This window comes from Vigna unguiculata, chromosome 5, assembly GCF_004118075.2.
Source record: "Vigna unguiculata cultivar IT97K-499-35 chromosome 5, ASM411807v1, whole genome shotgun sequence".
NCBI lineage: Eukaryota > Viridiplantae > Streptophyta > Magnoliopsida > Fabales > Fabaceae > Vigna > Vigna unguiculata.
The window spans coordinates 5,334,976-5,353,573 of NC_040283.1; the positions used below are offsets into that span (position 1 = coordinate 5,334,976).

At 34.1% G+C, this 18,598-nt stretch overlaps 4 protein-coding genes across 4 annotated transcripts; 2 read left to right on the forward strand and 2 right to left on the reverse strand.

Moving 5' to 3' along the window:
* Nucleotides 1–122: 122 nt before the first annotated feature.
* LOC114185773 (probable polygalacturonase) lies at nt 123–3,406 on the reverse strand. The gene is made up of 6 exons (XM_028073681.1): nt 3,187–3,406; nt 2,697–3,032; nt 1,727–1,847; nt 1,261–1,435; nt 1,068–1,138; nt 123–991 (listed from the first exon to the last, which is right to left on the reverse strand). Exons 1-6 carry the CDS (start codon nt 3,214–3,216, stop codon nt 264–266), a joined length of 1,461 nt encoding a protein of 486 aa, XP_027929482.1. The 5' UTR covers nt 3,217–3,406; the 3' UTR covers nt 123–263.
* Nucleotides 3,407–8,194: 4,788 nt separating this feature from the next.
* LOC114186221 (U-box domain-containing protein 15) lies at nt 8,195–10,757 on the reverse strand. Its single transcript, XM_028074259.1, has 4 exons — nt 10,348–10,757; nt 9,999–10,115; nt 9,386–9,811; nt 8,195–9,292 (listed from the first exon to the last, which is right to left on the reverse strand). The coding sequence occupies exons 1-4, from the start codon at nt 10,633–10,635 to the stop codon at nt 8,249–8,251; spliced, it is 1,875 nt and encodes a 624-aa protein (XP_027930060.1). The 5' UTR covers nt 10,636–10,757; the 3' UTR covers nt 8,195–8,248.
* A 2,610-nt stretch (nt 10,758–13,367) lies between these two features.
* LOC114184211 lies at nt 13,368–15,802 on the forward strand. The gene is made up of 3 exons (XM_028071491.1): nt 13,368–14,333; nt 14,826–15,365; nt 15,465–15,802. Exons 1-3 carry the CDS (start codon nt 13,494–13,496, stop codon nt 15,561–15,563), a joined length of 1,479 nt encoding a protein of 492 aa, XP_027927292.1. The 5' UTR covers nt 13,368–13,493; the 3' UTR covers nt 15,564–15,802.
* Nucleotides 15,803–16,822: 1,020 nt separating this feature from the next.
* LOC114185088 (probable receptor-like protein kinase At5g24010) lies at nt 16,823–18,540 on the forward strand. The gene has a single exon (XM_028072592.1). The coding sequence runs from the start codon at nt 16,937–16,939 to the stop codon at nt 18,314–18,316; it is 1,380 nt and encodes a 459-aa protein (XP_027928393.1). The 5' UTR covers nt 16,823–16,936; the 3' UTR covers nt 18,317–18,540.
* Nucleotides 18,541–18,598: the final 58 nt, after the last annotated feature.

The window sequence follows — 18,598 nt, forward strand, 5'->3', positions numbered from 1 at the left end:
TTTTATAATTATTTGATACCATGGATAATTGTATTAAACAGAAGCCAAGAAGCATTACTTGAATGTTTCATCCAAACCGTTTGTTACTGTTTGAAAATGGCTTTTAGGATACTCTCAGCAAGACTTTTAACAAGCATATTTTGATTCATGTTAACTCTGAAACTTACAGCATCATCAAGTCATCAGGTTTCACAAAAACCTTTCATTTCTATAATTTGAAACACCATTCATCTCTGAACTTGAGAAGTGCTTTCTTGATAATCCTAAAACAATAACTTATCTCCAACATAAGTCATGCTGGTACTGCATTTCTTGAGTTCCAGCATGTCAATAGGAAGAGTATCTTCTGGAAAATCACATGCTGTGATCTTCTCTGGCCCTTGATCAGGCAACAAACCACAAGGTGGAGGATTGACCCCACTTGTGACCCCTTCAATATCAGTGCAGGTCCAAGGCTGCTTCTTGGCCTTTGCTGCCATCCTAAGAGTCACATTGGCAATGCAGATTCCTGTGAATGGATCATTGGATATTCCTTGAAACCTTGCAGCTATGGTGACATTATCAGCCACAACATCTCTGTAGTTGATGTTTTTTATCTCAGGTAAAGCATTAGGGTCATAGTGGGTATCAGCATGAGAGTTATAGTCACCAGTCATCTTGAAAGCCCATTTCATAGTATGCAAGGTCATTCTCTTCACGTATATGTCCTTCACAAAACCTCCTCTTCCCACTGCTGTTTTGATTCTCACCCCTGATTCAGTTTGGATGGCTGTGATGTCCTCAGCTCTCACATCTTGGATACCACCTGACATCTCACTTCCCAAGGCTATGGTTGCACTGTATGGTGAAATGCATGTTAACCTCCTTATCACTAACTGTTTTGTTGGCCACCCAAATTTTATGCCATACTCATCCCATCCACTCTTCACAGCCACACAGTCATCCCCAGAAACTATGTAGCAGTCTTCAATTCTCACATTTGTGCAAGAATCTGATAACAAATAATAAAAATTTGAAAATTTGAAAAATTGGAAAAATTTGAAGTTGCTCATGAATGAACCACCAACCTGGGTTGATGCCATCAGTGTTTGGAGATGTGACAGGAGCAAAAATGGTGATGCCTTGCACAATAATGTTGCTGCATAGTATTCAAAAACTTGTGTTATAACAGTGGTGGTAAAAGTACTGCAACAGTGACTATATTATGTATGTAAGGACATTTTTTTTTTGCAAAACTTGAACAGAGTAAAATGGGATTACCTGCTATAAACTGGATGAACATTCCATGATGGGGAATTGAGGAGGGTTAAATTTGAGATTTGAATATTGTCTGAGAACATCAATTCAATCAGGTATGGACGAGTGTACTTCAACTTTTTTCTGTGAAATTGCTGCCACCAGAACTCACCCTGACCATCTATGGTGCCATTTTCTCCTGTTAACAAAAGGATCATGATTGATACAATTTATCTGTGATAATAATAAGAGAAAATACTAAAAATAGTCGATGTATTAATAATATGAATTAAGAATATAATCCATAGTTAATATTAAGAGTTTGATTGATATCAACAGGGATGCGTGTAAAATATATGTACACAAGCATCTACTTTATCACCACATCATACTAATTTCTAATACAACTATAAACAAAAATATGCAACAGATTTTGGTGATTAGAAGTAAAACTTTTAAATACATGGGAATGGTTTTTTTGCCTCCTTACCTGTGACAATAACATCAGTGAGGTTTGTTCCAAATATGAGACTTGTGAATCTTCCTGCTGGTGCGTCTCTTCCTCTGCCGTATGAAGGGAGTGGTTCAAGCACAGGCCATTCAGTTATATCCTAATCAATTTTATTAGTTCAGCAAAAAAGAGTTAGCAGTAGCACACTTGAAAGTGCCAAAAATGTGTCACACTTGGAACCTTTTTCCTAGATAACACAAGACAAGTGTGTAAGGCACTCTTAAAGTTTTTGTCTGAATGTAAGAATAGACCAAAAGTGTCAGTATAAAGTGGGGAACTTTTGTGTACAGTTGAATTTTTTAAGGCTAGTGTTCTCATCTCATATGCTTGGTAGAAAGTGGGGAATCTTGTGACACATTCTTTGCAGTTTCATTTATTGGACATCTCTCCTTATTTGTTACTCACGTGAACCCCTTATATATTAAATAAATATCAATGAGTTTATGAAGCCAACTGATTGGTACAGTAACAGTCTTTTCAAAACCAGAGTTAGTAGAAAAGGAATCAGAAAATGGCTTTGGTTCTTTCTACTTTCAAAGGCTTGTGAAAGGCTTTGAAATTTGAAAGCTGGACATTACTCATGTGGTGAATGGTAAAAATTGTGAAGGACTGTTTTAATGTTCATAAAACAACAGATTCACACAGATAAAAGTCTCTCATCTAACATGTGAGGTGAAAATTATTGCAGGTGACATCAGTTGTTCTATGATGAAGGTCAAATGGACCGAGTCACAATTAAATGTGATACTTGGATTGTTATGTTCTTAAGTGAAAAGAGGTGTGTCTTGACTAACGGTTATAGTTTTTTTGGTTTAGTGGTAAGTGCTCAATCCAACAAAAATTTATCGGATAGTTGCAATTGAAATGATGGATTTTAAAAGTGTTTTCAGAAAGCAACACTCACTGTGACTTAAATTGTGAGCAAGAAGGAGTAGAAAATGGGATATACCTGAGAAGCAAGGAGAACAGCATCTTTGTCCAGATAGAGGGTGAAGTGACTGGTGAGACTGAAGCTACCAGTGAGCCATTTTCCTGGAGGAACATAGAGCTGAGAACCACCTTCAGAAGCATACTGGCTCAGCTGACTTATTGCTGATTGAAATGCCTTTGTGTTGGATGTTTTTCCATCCCCAACACCACCAAAATCAGTCAATGAAGCACTATGAGCTCTGCAGTTGATAGCATTGTACTCTAAGGAAGTGCTCACAACTTTGCCTTTTCTGCTCTCTACTCTCTCTGAACTTAGTAGTGCAACCAAAAGGAGAGCAAAACATGTTCTAAACACCTGCAAAAACCATACATCCATGAAAATTGCTTGCTAGAAAATGAAGGTGTTATCTTGCAGAAGCAACAAGTATATGCACTATTAAGAACAGAATATGAGAATATTGGTTAAAGTAGATAGAGTAAGAAAGGGAGAAAAAGGGTCTTAAGTGTACCCTCATGTGAGTTTTCCACAACAGCTCCATCCTAATAAAATAGAACTTTGGAATTTGGTTTAGGTATGTGAGGAGAGAGTGAACCTGTGACTAGTATTTATAGTGGAATTCAAGTTATTGCCACTAGGTTCATTGGTTCCTAAAAGATTAAAAGGCATAAACTACTCAATTTTCTTTTTCTTTTCTTGCATCAAAAAGCATATCAGACCTGTTTATACATAGAGATTGCTATGTTTAGGTAAATTTTAGATGATTAATTAACTTTAGGATGCATACATAACAAATCAAAGAACTGGTAATTAGTGCTAGTGTTGACCATAGCTGCAATTCAGAACCGGAATTGTGTTTCACACTATTTTTGTTCTTTTCCTCGTACTTTTAAGGCTTTTCTTAAACAGAACTTGTGTTGAGAATATTGAAGCACATTTTCATTTTAGTTTACAAACACTGCATATCCGTGATTTGATTTTTTTTAAATTGATGAAATGTTTCTTTTTCATGAGTTTTCCTCAATTTAGTGATTGAGAGACTAATCTCCTTGATGATAATCTGAGTTTTTATATATAGCATTCATATACACATTTCCCAGGAAATGGATTCGTACTCATGTCTGAACAAATTCTCAATTCATGAAGCATTTGGACCAGAATTTATCAAGATTCTATTAATGAATGAATTTTTAATTGATCACAGACCGTTTAATTCCCAGCATAGAATCTTCTGACAACCTTAATTTCTAGCACAGTCAACCATCAATTTTTTTGGAAATTAAAAGTGTGCCTTATATATGCAAAGAAAAAGGAAAATGTGTAAATATAAATTAGTGCACATCTTCACTTAGAGAAGAAACAATATTTTTAAATACATCACAAAAATTATTTGTTCTGTATGAATCTCATCTAAAATGTTAAAAAATGCATTGCCAATAAATTAATTATAAGTGTAGAGAAGAAAATTTTAATTTAACCTTTGGTAAAAAAGTTTTGGCAAAAAGTAAACGGACTTCTTTAATAAATGATGTAAATAACTAACATGTGTTAGTTCTATTGAAAGGATAATAATCACCCTGTGCGTGATTTGAGTTTTTGATCATTCACGTGAATGAAAAATATAGAAAAATATACTATAAGGACAAATCTATGTTTTGTTGCTTATATAATAGAAAACACATACAGATACATATATTTCAAAATTATAATTAGATAAATAAAAAGAATTTTTGGTATAACTGTTCAAAAAATTTGTTAGTTTAAGTTATGATATATATAAGCTACAAAATATATATTTTTTTCATTGAATACTATGATTAAATTTAAAAAAAAAAAGTTTCTATTTTATATTTTATTATAACTAAATGATTTAAATAGAAAAGTAATCTATAACAATATATAAAGGGGATTCCATTTTTTGTGTCCACTTTTCAAAATACCGATTTTACTCCTATAAATATAATAATTTATTAAATTTTTAAAAATTGACCGTTATTTTTATAAACCTTTTATAAAATCAGATGTTTCTATTTCTTCTCTTCTTCTTTATTTATCAATGGTTAGTCTTTTATCTGTTCTGATATATTTCACTTTATTTTTAATAAATATAATTTTAATATATATATATATATATATATATATTAATTTAATATATATATATATATATATTAACTTAATAATATTATAATATTATCACCTATTAATATAATGTCACGCATATTTAATAAATGTATACACAGGCGCTATCGCGCCTGTGTTACGCTAGTATATTTAAAAATACATTTATTTATAATTTATTGGATAATGCTATGAGATGGGAGCAAGTGGGCCAGAAGGTTTCACTTTATTGGAGTTCTCGCATCTTCAAATTGGGTCTCGTGAGTGGGCCCCTGTCCCTTGCCGACCCATTTCACGGGTGAACTAAGCCTCTCATGTGCTTCTTTCAATCTCAATCTCCAACTTATGAGTCAAATGATTAATTTTGTAAAATGTTATATTTTTTATTTGTGAAAAAAATTAAACAAAATAAGAAGAAGACGTTATATATATATATAATGAATATTAAAATTAGTTTCAGTTAGAAACATAATATTTAAACTATTAAATAATAATAATATAGTTTATATTAAATGTGGTGAAATTAGGGTTGGAGAGGATGTAATAAAATATTAGATGTGGTGGAAGTATTGCGTTGTGTTCCACTGAGTGATTAATATTACATGTGGTGGCCGCCCACAACTCCTTCAGTGGGGGCTCGTGCTTCTCATTCAATCAATGAAAATGACACTTTTCTTTAGCTTCAAAAATCATCACGAGACCCTCTTTCTATTTCCACTCATTCCTGTTACTACACTTTCACATTTTCAGGATTCATTCTCTACTGAACTTTTTTTATCCTGATTATATTTAATATTTTTAATATATTTTAAAATATTAAAATTAATGTTCATCAATATATTTTAAATATTTTAAAGACATTGAATAACAGTTCAGAAACAAACATCCAATAGAAAATACAAATTCATTTTTCATCTTATGTTTTCCTATTTTTCCTATTTTATTAAATCAGTGCTCCTTTGTGCAGATTTCACAGTAATATGGAAGAGTGATATTAGATCATCTTAAAAAGGGACATTAAATAACTAAACCATAGTTTTAAATTAATCATGAGATTAAAACCATTATTATTAAGTTTTTGAAAAATATATATAGCATTAATTTGTCTTTTTCAAGGAACAACCCTGGCCTCTTGATTTGGGTGGCTGAGAATATAACATTAAACAACAACAAACCTTGGTGGCTGGTGGAACTGACCTAATTTTCCATAATCCAAACACTACAACATGTTTACCATTCACACACACTTTAGATGTTATATGTAATTGTCATAGACGAAAAGTGAAAAGCTTTATACCTTTTTTTCCTAATACTCTTTCTTTAACCTAATCTAACTCTCTCATCAGCTTTTATACATTATGCCAAGTATTTCATATTAATGAAGAATATGATGAAATTATAAGATACGAATAAATGTAATTCTCATTTTAAAAATTACTTTATATGACTAAATTAAATTTAAATTTCACACTCTCTAATATTGAATCAAAACATATTTTTATAGCAATTTGTTAAGCTAAGTTTATAATATTAAATTAGACTTTTATAACATCTTTAACCCATCAAATTACAATATATTCTTTCAAAAGTATTAGTAATACCATTTTAACACCATGCATATTAATTAATTATATTTTTATGTCAGAAACAGGCTTGCCTTTGAAGCAATATGAAGATAGTGCATATATATATATATATATATATATATATATATATATATATATATATATATATATATATATATTACAAATAGTTATATTTTCTCTTGTGAAGACAAAGACGATTATAACAGTGCAATCAAAGTGCCTTCATACTTACAAGGATATTTAATGTTATATTAATCACTTTTGTACAAATTGATTAGTGTATATTTGCTAGAGTTTAGTTAAGTATTTAAATAAATTGAAATAGAACTTCTACATATTTGTTGTTTAAATAGATCTAATTGTTTTGAATAAAAATATTTTTATATTTCTAAAGGGTCCAAAGACAATGATAGAGACTCTTTTGTTTTGTCGTATCAAAGATGTGCTTGCGACCGATTGTTTTACACGTAAGGGAAATAAAAACACTTGATTATGAGTTATAAAAAATTGATGAGAAAAGTATGGTATGAAATTAAAATCGAATTTAGAAAACAACTAAAATTGGAAATTATTGAATAAAATTATATTCCTAAATCTATACACCAATTGGATAATTCCCTTATATTTAAACGATACTTTTATGGCTTCAAATTAACCATGGACTATAGCTTTATTTTTATTTTTTTAACATAATTATTTGCGTGTATTTATAGAAAATTAACTCAAAAAATGTATTTAATGCATTATTTTTTGTATAAACGTATAAATGGGTTTGTGGCCCAAATATGTATAAAACCAGAAATATTTTTCGTAAAATTGTATTCAAATAAGTCAAAATTACTGTTGGTCCGTGATGGAGTTCCTATTATTTTAACTTATTAAATAATTAACATTAAAGTATGGTGAATTCTAGTAAATCTCAGTCATATTCCCTGTATATATTTACCCAGTAATACTACAATTATTTCATCCAAATAATGGTATATAAACAGACTTTAACTGTTAAAGGAAATTGGAAACAATAATTAAGCTTTGTGAAATTAATTATCTTTGTCCAAAGCCAGATCTGTAGGTAGTTTGAAGAGATAAGTAACTAACTCTATACAACTTTTAAGTGTGAGCTTAATAAATTATTATAAATCTTGTCATAGAAATCGATTTAAGGAAGTTAAATTAGGATTAATATTCACTTCTTTAAATACTCTATCAAAATTATAAAAAAATCTATCTTAATAATATTTGTTGGATTTGTGTAATTTATTATGGAAACATTTATTAATATTTAATTCATATATATATATATATATATATATATATATATATATATATATATATATATATATATATATATATATATATATATATATATATATATATATATATATAACCGTGAGAAAGATTTGTTAAACAATTCACATCGGTTAATCAAAAATCACCTCTCATGTGGAGAAATAAAGGTGCACATTTACGATGAGTTACTTAATATGTTCAAAATTTAAAATGCGAACAACAAATAATGAAAGAAAACACTTTTTAAAAAGGAAATTAATCATATTGAGATTATTTTTTAAATAGTTATATAATAACATTTGTTTTGTGGTTGAATAAGGACCCTTTTTTTCTTATAGATGATTGATATCTTCTTTTAAATTCTTTCATCTTTTAGTAGTAAAACGCATCATAATCAAGTTTAATTAAGGTATCTATCCACCAAGACTTGAAGACTTGAAGAAGTATATATATTCATCGTAACTAATCATAACCGAAAAGAATTTTTAATTACACTTTTTTAACTGTACTTTGTACATCAGAATAGACGAAAGAAAGAAATAGTTTAGTACAATTATAGTACATCGGAGAAAGCAAACATTAAATTTGCTCGCTCTTGGTTACGAGCTCTAAGATCGTCATCGCTTTCCTCTGTGCTCTATTTGTTCCATTTTGTTTGATTTCTATCAAATGTTCATACACTCCAAACTGAAGTGCTGCCAATATAAAGGACGAGTTATTTAAGCACAACTCAAGAAGAACAGAGGCTGCACATTCCTTGTTCTTGGGACTCCCTTCTCGCATGAACTGAACAAGAGTTTCGATGAAACTAAGTTGTCCAATCTCTTGTCTTCCTTCAGAATTTAACACAAGGAGTAGCAGAATGGAGAGAGCCTCATCAATCAACCCTAAGTTTACGTCCTTCAGCAACTGAAGCAAGGGTGCTACAATGCCAGCCCTAATGGCCCTACCTTTGTTTGCATGGTTCAGAGACAAGTTGAAGAGAGCTGTGATAGCATCTTTCTTCCCTCGAACCGTTCCATTCTTCAACAAATTCACCAATGGTGGTAACCCGTTTGATTGACCCACAATCTCTTTAATCTCATCAATCATCGACAAGCTAAACAACGTTGCTGCCGAGTTTTCCTTAGCCACACAACTTCCATTCTCAAGAACTTCTATGATAGCTGGAATAGCACCTTCTGAGGATATGAGTCTCTTGTTACCCTCATCGATTGATAGGTTTAAAAGTGCTGTCACTGCATGCTCTTGGATTTTTGAATCTGGATACGACAGTAGCTGCACCAGTGGTGGTATTCCTCCACGTTCAGCAACCAGAACCCTGTTCTCAGCGTTTTCCTTTGACAGCATTCGTATCTTCTCCACTGCTTTTCTCTGCTCTTCCAAATGAATCGACCCTAAGCTCTCAACCAACGCAGGGATTTCATCTTTTCCGGGACAACTTTCTTGAGCCGAATCGTACCTTTTGGGAAGCTTGAAGTTGTTGTTCTCACACCATTCTTCGATCAAACTTCTCAATGCGCAGTTCGGTGCCAGTGACGTGTGCTGCAAAGGTTGCCTGGTCTTTGGGCATGTCCTGTGGTTGGCTTGGAACCACCTCTCTATGCTTTCCCTTTCATATGTCTTTGTTATCACAACAAAGTTTTCTCTCTCAGTGCAGGTACAATACAACAAAAAATGCATTATATTTAACACTTAACATATGTGTTTGTTTACCTGTCCACTTGCTATGATAACAGGATCTGTCATGATTTCTAGTGTTATTGGGCAGAGAAACTCGTGAGGGATGACCAAAGAGGTGCACCTCTCTAGCATCTTGGGTGCCACAGGATCATCGAGGACACTGGTTTCTGGCATGCCTGCCACGTGTTTGAATTTGTTCAGAAGTTTAATTATTCGCTTGGTACTCTCAATATGTTGCCCTTTTCTTTCTTCTGCAAGTTGCCTAATGGCCACTGTTTCTACGTTAAGTTCCTCAACGCTATGAAGCTCCAACTTTTTTGCCAGCCTCTCGATTATAGCACTGTCTGAATTTCTATCATCCTCGTCAGAGAACACCACCATCATATCCATCGCAAGCTCTATGTCCTGTGTATCAGTTCTTCTCCTCGCTCGCTTCAGTTGCACGTGCATTAGCTCAAGCTGAAGAACAAACATAGTTTAAGAATACGATGTATGGTTCATGGTTTTCTCAATGCGACTACAGAATTTCAGACTATGATACCACAAACATTCAAAACCATTCTTCCAGAAAATGAAAAAACAAGAGGAAAGAAGAAAACAAAAACTTCTCCGATGGGAAGATATGAGAAACGGAAAGGACATATACCTGTTCTTTGACTTCATCCGAGATGCCTAATTCCTCACAAGGCACGGCACCAAACGCTTGGCCTAATCTTTCGTACACTTTCTGAAACGTGCCCATTATCGTCTCTGTCTCCAAAGACTGAACCAAAACAAATAACAAAAAAAATGTTCTACATTAGTTTCACACCTTCACAACCCAACAAACAACCCATTTTGCCTTGCAAAACAAGGCATGGATAAACATTCACGAATTATTAAATTACTTCATTCAATAACTGGTTTTTGTTCAAACAGAAGAAACTAGCCCCCATAACAGATGAAGGTTAAAATGATGGGTGAAAACAACGCGAGAAAAGGGATAAATTAATTACGAGGTAAATCTTGCTTCCTTGGCTGCACAGTTGCAACAAATCCTTGGCGTACAAAAGCGCTTCTTTGAATTTGACTAACCAAGCGACGCCGTTTTTCGTAAAGGGTTGTGGTATGTCGCGAAGCTCTTCCAAGATCGGCAACATGAGCTTGAAACGGCGCACGAGGTTGTGGCACTCCCTCCGCTGCGGCCTCCGGTAGTCCCCGATCTGAACCACCGATTCGATGACTCGCTGCACATCCTCCACCGGGTCATACTCCTCATCTGACTCGTCCGAGTCGTTCCCCATCGCCTTCTTCTCCTTCCTCTGTCTCTCTGTGCCTCTCTGCCTCACTTATGCTACGCCATGCACGCACGTCGTTACGTAATTGTCAGGTTTTGACCCAAAGAAACAAAAGTGGATTAAGAAAAGAAAACCACGTGAATGTTTTTTGGGTAACTGATTCTGTTTATGGTTGGTTTGGTTTGGTTGTTGATATGATTGTTTGTTCTATTCCGACATTCTCCTGTTTTTCGTGCTTGCTCGTATATTTCGGGATTCATCTCTCAGTTAGGAAAATATTATCAGAAAAATATATACTCAACATTTTCATTTTTATTCTTTTATGTTGGGTAATTCATCTCTTCACAATTGTAAGAGAAATATAAATTATTTTAAATGATTTACCTATATGTTAAATTTGTAACTATGTATCAAAAAAAAAAAAAACAGGATCAAGGTGTTGTTTTGCATAATTTAAAAATAGGATTATGCTAATTTTGTGAACTGTCCATTGCATCAATATTTCGTTACAAATTTAATATGTCGCTAACATGTGTGAAAAATGAGAAGTTTGATTATAAAACGTCCTATAAGAACTTGAGTGATGAAATGTGTAAATAAGTTTTTAATTAATATACATTTAAAAAGTCATTGATTACAATAAAATATGCAATGTGTAGTGTAAGCCTATCAATAAAAAACCAGTTCGGAAAATTTAGTACAATCCACGGCCCGTAGAAAAAAAGTTATATATTAAATAGACGTTTAGTAAAAAAAACTGTAAAGCTGTAAAATAATATAATATAAACTTTATTAGAAAAAAGGTATTTATATATATTTTTTGATTTTAAAAACATATAAATATTACATAATTGGATTAAGAAAACTAAAATATTCACTGTCCCATCTATTAAATACAATAGGTTATGGAATACATCTCAGTAACCATTAAAAAAAACATAATATATATATATATATATATATATATATATATATATATATATATATATATATATATATATATATATATATATATATATATATATATATATAAACAACACACATGTAATATATTAACACAAATAGCATAATGTATTAAAATAACACGGGTTCAAACATGTCCAATATCTAAAACCAAGAAAATATTACATCTCCAAAATGAAAACATAAAAACATTGTCTACTTGAAAAAAAAAAACAAATTCTTCCAAACATTAACAAGTCTAAAGTTTTACAATATTAATGAAATTGAATTATCTTTCACCGTCAATTTAATAACATTTCCCACTATAAACAAGATTTCTTTGCAAAATCGTTTCCCTCCACAAGTCAAATAATACTCATATCGACTTTTATCACGCTTTCTAATTCTGCAAGGCCAATTTACAGAATTTTCAGTTGATATAAGGTAGTTCTTCTGTGTCTTCACTGAACATTTGGCAGCAAAGGTAGAATCCACGTACTGGATTCAAATATATAACTATTATGACTAACATAAAACAAACAAAAGAGAAACATAAAAAAAAAAAAAATACTAATAATGTACCAATGAGGATGTTTTGAACATCATAACTACGGAATGTTTTGAACATCGAAGTCTCAGATACATTTAAGTTAGGATTAATAGAATTAACACCATCCATCAAATTGTGGGAAGAAATAGATGAATATCGGTCATAAGGCAGGTCACACTTCCAACATAAAAGAATCTATACATGAATATATTGTCTCCAACATAGTTTATATGCATGTTACATGTATCGTACAATCCATAGTAATCAACAACCACATTTGCACCAAACAAAACAATACTATTAGGCTCTATTTTCTCCATATTGAGCTCAAAATTTTTTAAAAGTGGATCAATGAACAATGCTAATTTGTCAAATACAAGATTCTACTCCCAAAACAACTTAAAGATATCATCCAACACTATGTACCATTCTCAAATAGATCAAAACCAAACAAATTAAACAACATATAATTAAAAGTTATAAACCAACAATAATAAATGGTCATACCTTTAATGGGGGCATAACTTCACTACAAAATATCTTAAAACACTTAATGAACACAAAGGTTTTTTTGGACAAAACAAAATCTCTTGGAAAGTTTAAAATAATAATCCACATTTTAAAATTCCTATCACCACATAACACAAGACATGCATAATAAATTTCATTCAAAATACAAAAGTTTAATATTTCATAGTAACCACTAAATTTCATCTCAATATTTAGTATATTTTTTTTGGGATCACAGAAGAACTTCATCCTATAAGTAAAGAATTCCTTCATTTTAAAAAAAAAAATCCTTCTTCAAAATAAAGAAATTCCTATAAAACAGATTTCAGAAACGTTTTCTGTCCATAAATGGAGAAAATCTAACCTGTCATAAAATTGGAAAAGAAATGAACATGAAATGGAATGTGTGATGTGACAAGGAAAAGGAAAATAAAAATTTCAATATTTTTTTTCAAATATACAATCGAAGATGGTTTTTGCTTGTAAATTATATCAGTAATGTATGTCCAGAAATTGCAAAATATAATCCCTTTTCAACTTTTTTACTAGGTATAACAGATTTTACTTTTCAAAATTTCACCTAACTCACTGTTATCAGAATCCTAACCACTAAAAGGGATAATTAAACCTTAAACATATACTAAGAAGTGATGAGATTTGTATGAACTCCACAGGAATAATTATGCAGAGATAGATCTGCATAATGAGGGGCCCAGAAGAGGTTCCTTTTGTTCTGTTCTGCTAACTCTCTTTTTTCACTCTTTCTGCCGCTACTTATTTGTGGGGTTCTTCTTCTTTGCACATTTTGTTCTTTAATTATTTTGGTGTGAAAATCAACCACAACCCTTGAAACCATTGATTCATGTCCACCATGAAAAACAACCTCAAGGATCAAGAACACTACTTCCACTCTTCATGGACCATAGCAAAACTAATCACCTCCTTCTTCCTCTTGGTTTCCATCTCCTACCTCTTCTACTCCCTTGGATTCATCACTCATTCAAACGATTGTCCTCCAAAAAAGCCTTACCCTCTTCCCACCACCACACTCGTTTCCACCACCACTCCTCCACCACCTCAACACACACCAAAACCCTCCGAAAAAACCAACATTTCCCACATAGTGTTTGGCATAGGAGCCTCTTCCAGGCTCTGGAGCCAAAGAAAAGAGTACATCAAGCTGTGGTGGAGGCCAAAAGAAACAAGGGGAATAGTGTGGCTGGACCAAGAAGTGAAAACCGAAGCCGGTGATGAGACCCTCTTGCCAACATTGAGAATATCGAGTGATGTCTCAAAGTTCAAGGTGAAGAATCCACGTGAGGAGTTGGGGGTTCGCATATCTCGAATTGTGTCGGAGACAGTGAGGCTTGGGATGGAGAATGTGAGGTGGTTTGTGATGGGAGATGATGACACTTTCTTTGTGACTGAGAATTTGGTGAAGGTGCTGCAGAAGTATGATCACAACCAGTTCTATTACATAGGAGCCAATTCAGAGAGCCACTTGCAGAACATTCACTTTTCCTATAACATGGCTTATGGGGGTGGAGGTTTTGCCATAAGCTACCCTTTGGCTGTGACATTGGAGAGAATGCAGGACCAGTGTCTTCAGAGGTACCCTGCATTGTTTGGTTCAGATGATAGAATCCAGGCTTGTATGGCAGAGCTCGGTGTTCCTCTCACCAAGGAAATTGGCTTTCACCAGGTTCTGATTCTCTTCTTCAGAAATTGTTCACTTTATCTTAGAAAATTGTTCAGTCCAATCATGCATTGTGTTACTGCTTAGCATTAATTAAGTATGTCTTTTGCTGCATGAAGTTGGTCAATAGTATATGCTTAATTATCATCATTAATTTAATGGACAATATCGTGCCTGGAGTTTAAAAATATATCAAAATTTAGTAACAACTATAATGCCATAAAACAGAAAAAGACAACATTCATTGTTCTTTAAGGTGAAGTTTTCAATGTTCTTTTAAGAACATCTTGCCTCCACGTGTGATGCACGTGGCTAGTTTATCACTCTTGCTGTGCGCATTATGTGATGCCACATAATCATAAGCAGATGGCATGCATGCATCTTAGCTGCCACATTGTTGCATAATTTTCGCAACTTCTTTGTACATTTGTTGCCATAAAAGACTTTAATGTTTTTTATTTTATAAATATAAAAGAATATTTTGCATATTGTTTTCAGTTTGATGTATATGGCAGCGTGTTTGGGCTCTTAGCAGCGCATCCCGTTACACCTTTAGTTTCGATGCATCACTTGGACGTGGTTGAGCCCATATTCCCGAACGTGAACCGTGTGGAGGCCCTGCAGAAGCTTATTGGGCCCATGAGACTGGACTCGTATGGGCTCATGCAGCAATCCATATGCTACGACAAAGCCCGGCACTGGACCGTATCCGTTTCATGGGGCTATGCGGTTCAAATATTCCGGGGCATTTTCTTGGCCCGGGACATGGAGATGCCGGGCAGAACCTTTCTGAATTGGATCCGGCGGGCGGATTATACCGGATTTCCGTTCAACACGCGCCCTTTCAGCCGGAATGCTTGCCTGAAACCTTTTGTTTTCTACTTGGATAACGCCATCTACGATGGGGTTGCTGATGAGACTGTCAGTGACTATGTTCGGGTCCAGCCCAACCCGGATTGCAGGTGGAAAATGCCGGATCCGACCCAAATCTCAATGATTAGGGTTTATAAGAAACTCGATTCGCATTTGTGGGACAAGGTGGGTTCTTTGTTTTCTCAAGTTTGACCTTATATTGATGAGTGGAACAGAGAATTTGCTTACTTAAAAGGGTTTTGGTTGTTGTTATTGTTTGAGCAGTCTCCGAGGAGAAATTGTTGCAGGTTTCGACCAACAGAGGAAGAAGGAACTATGGTGATTGAAGTGGGAGAATGCAGAAAAGATGAATTCAGCTCATAATATTCTTGATTGTGTTCTTTATCTTTCTTTTTTCTTATTTGTGATTTTCGAATGATTTTGAGGACTTCCCCGTGGAAGGTTTAGAGTGTGTAAATTGGTGTTTATTTGGGTGGGGTTCTTATGATTATGTAAAATTATTGCAACTTACATTAGATTTTTAAGATGTGATGAACGAATACTGATGTCAATGAGTTTCCCTGTTACGTATTAATTACATGAATAAATTTTCTTCAGCATAACTTTCTTTGTGGTATCGAGCAGGTGAAAAATACATAAAAAAAAAAAAAAAAAACATTGTAACGGTAGTAGTACATTAAAATTGTAATCATCTTATCCTTTTGGATAATTAAAAAAACTCCATTAACTATGAAAAAGACATTACTAGTCTCATTACGAAGAACCAAACATTCAAATAATATACTTATCTTTGGTTTTCATTCCAATAAAACCACGAAAGGACGTATCACATGCATCAATCTTGTATGTGGTATCAAAGATCACCAACATCTCAAAAGTTTTTGTACCGATCAAAACAATTCAATGTTGTGAATCTTAATAGACAAATTACAAATATCCTTTAGGATAACAAAAAGATATCTATGTTTCACTCTTTTTTTACTTCTTCACACATAATTTCAACAAAATTTTATTATCTTCGTCTAAGAATGTTGTAACGATGTTTAGCAATAAACTTAACCATGTCATTCATCTGAAAATATATCAACATATTTTTAAAGTTTTAGAAACCAAAGTTTTTCCTTATTTTAGAAACATTAACCATAAAATGAGTTGTTTCTTATATACACGGGAGCTGTTTCTTAACTAAATATAATAATTACATAAACTTCTATTGAAATTAATTAATAATGAAAAAATAAAAGGAAAATTGTTGTTTAAAATAACATATAAACACACATTATCTTTGGTATAATAACTCTGTACTTGAAAGCCGAATTTTATTTTATGATATTAAATTTTAATTTTGATATTTTTATAAATTAACTAAAAAATGATATACACTTTTACAAAATCCAAAGACTGTGTAATAACTATTGACGCATTAGTTCATAGTTCATAACACACATAACTCAGTCTGAAGTAAATTTAAAAAGAACTGAAGTGATGAAATCTAGTGTCGGTAAACAAAAATCTAAGTGACCATTACATCATTAATATTATAAAAAGAAAGAACACATTCTAAACAAAATCTAACCTTAAAAAATTAAATGCATGACTAAAGAACGAGTCAAGACAGTGAGTTACCAGGTTGTGAGAGCGTGTGGGTCCGTCCCACGTTCTCTTACTCAGTCTTCTTCTTCTTCTTCCTCTTCCCACCCAAATTTCACCGTCTCGTTCTCTCCCACATCACAACCATGCCTTCCACCCTCTTCTCTCTCTTCTTCCTCCTTCTCCTCCCTTTCCCCACCTTCTCCCACCTCTTCTCTCCCCCCGACAACTACCTCATCAACTGCGGTTCCGCCGCCCCCTCCACTCTCGTCGACCACCGCCCCTTCGCCGGCGATCTTGTCGACCACCGCTCCCCCTTCCCCCGCGCCGTTTCACTCCGAAACAACAACCCCCTACCCGACTTACCCTCAATCTACCACACCGCTAGGGTTTTCACAAGCCCCGCCAGGTACTCCTTCCCCGTCACCGACAAAGGCACCCACATCGTGCGCCTCCACTTCCACCCCTTCAGCTCCTCCAACATCGATCTGGGTCGAGCTCAATTTCATGTCTTGGTCAACGGCCATGTCGTTTTGAGCAACTTCACCCGTTTGGCCAGTGCTTCCAGAAACCCTAGGATCGTGGAGTATCTAATATGGGTCGATGCGGATAGCCTCGTGGTCGTGTTTGTGCCCAATAAAGATTCGAAATTGGCGTTTGTGAACGCCATTGAGGTGATTTCTGCTCCCAAGGACCTTGTCCCTGAAACGGCACAGTATCTGAGCCCATCAAAAGTGGAGAAGTTTGAGGGTTTAAACAAACAGTCTCTTGAGGTTGTGTATAGGGTCACTGTTGGGGGTGTTAAAGTTACCCCTTTTAACGATTCCCTGTGGAGAACTTGGATTCCCGATGATGGGTTTTTCAAAACGAGTGTTGGGTCTGAGAAGTATTACTTTGGTGGTAGGATCAAGTACCGTGCTGGTGGGGCTAGTCGTGAGGTTGGGCCTGATAATGTGTACAACAGTGCTAGGTTGATCAGGAGTAAGAATGATTCTGTTCCTAATGTTAATATGACATGGGTGTTTCCTGTTGTTGGAGGGTACAAGTACTTGATTCGGTTGCATTTCTGTGATATTGCTAGCATTTCGCTTGGTTTGCTTTATTTCAATGTGTATGTGAATGGGTATGTGGCTTATGAAGATTTGGATCTCTCCTATATTACAAACTCGCTGGCTTCACCGTTTTACGCTGACTTTGTGGTTGATGGGGGAGATGGGGCTCTGAGTGTTGGTGTTGGTCCCTCGCAGAGAAGCATGGCGCATGTCATTGATGGTATACTGAATGCAGTTGAGGTAATGAAATTGAACAATTCTGTGAGTAGTCTTGATGGAGAGGTTTGTGCTGATTTTGTTATGAAGAGGTGGTCGACGGGGAATAATACAGGTATGTTGTTTACTCTGGTGGCTGCTGTTTGCATTGTGTTGAGCTTGTCCATAGTGATTCGTAGGAAGTTGCTTGGATCAAGGGAATCTGTGTCGTGGTCGAGGTTGGCTTCGAATTCATCGGATGATAGTGTTAAGAGTTAGTTATATCAGAAGATAAGATTGGCAATATTTAGTCAGAAAGTGGACAAGTTGTGTGTAAAATTTGTGGGCAAATCTAGCCATAATAGGTAGCTTTTCTCGAGAAAAGAATTATTGTAAGTCTGACTTATACAGAGTTTTTAGGGATTGTTGTATTATATCTGTCTTGTCTTAATTGTTTATATCATAATATGAAGGCATTCCTTTTGCCACTTTGTTTTCTGTTATTGGTCATTTTGCTCTGTTCTGAAATGTTGTAGCTTTCATCATTTTAATTGTTTGAAC

Bases quoted from the DNA above. Each gene is read 5' to 3' on its own strand.
- LOC114185773 (XM_028073681.1), bottom strand. From the start codon at position 3,216: ATGGAGCTGTTGTGGAAAACTCACATGAGG. The intron at 3,033-3,186 runs GTACACTTAAGA...TGGTTTTTGCAG, and splicing joins TGTGGAAAACTCACATGAGG to GTGTTTAGAACATGTTTTGC. The intron at 1,139-1,260 runs GTAATCCCATTT...AATACTATGCAG, and splicing joins GTTCATCCAGTTTATAGCAG to CAACATTATTGTGCAAGGCA.
- LOC114186221 (XM_028074259.1), bottom strand. From the start codon at position 10,635: ATGGGGAACGACTCGGACGAGTCAGATGAGGAGTATGACCCGGTGGAG. The intron at 9,812-9,998 runs GTATATGTCCTT...TTTGTTCTTCAG, and splicing joins CGGATGAAGTCAAAGAACAG to CTTGAGCTAATGCACGTGCA. The intron at 9,293-9,385 runs GTAAACAAACAC...GTGATAACAAAG, and splicing joins TTATCATAGCAAGTGGACAG to ACATATGAAAGGGAAAGCAT.
- LOC114184211 (XM_028071491.1), top strand. From the start codon at position 13,494: ATGTCCACCATGAAAAACAACCTCAAGGATCAAGAACACTACTTCCAC. The intron at 14,334-14,825 runs GTTCTGATTCTC...TATTGTTTTCAG, and splicing joins AGGAAATTGGCTTTCACCAG to TTTGATGTATATGGCAGCGT. The intron at 15,366-15,464 runs GTGGGTTCTTTG...TTGTTTGAGCAG, and splicing joins ATTCGCATTTGTGGGACAAG to TCTCCGAGGAGAAATTGTTG.
- LOC114185088 (XM_028072592.1), top strand. From the start codon at position 16,937: ATGCCTTCCACCCTCTTCTCTCTCTTCTTCCTCCTTCTCCTCCCTTTC.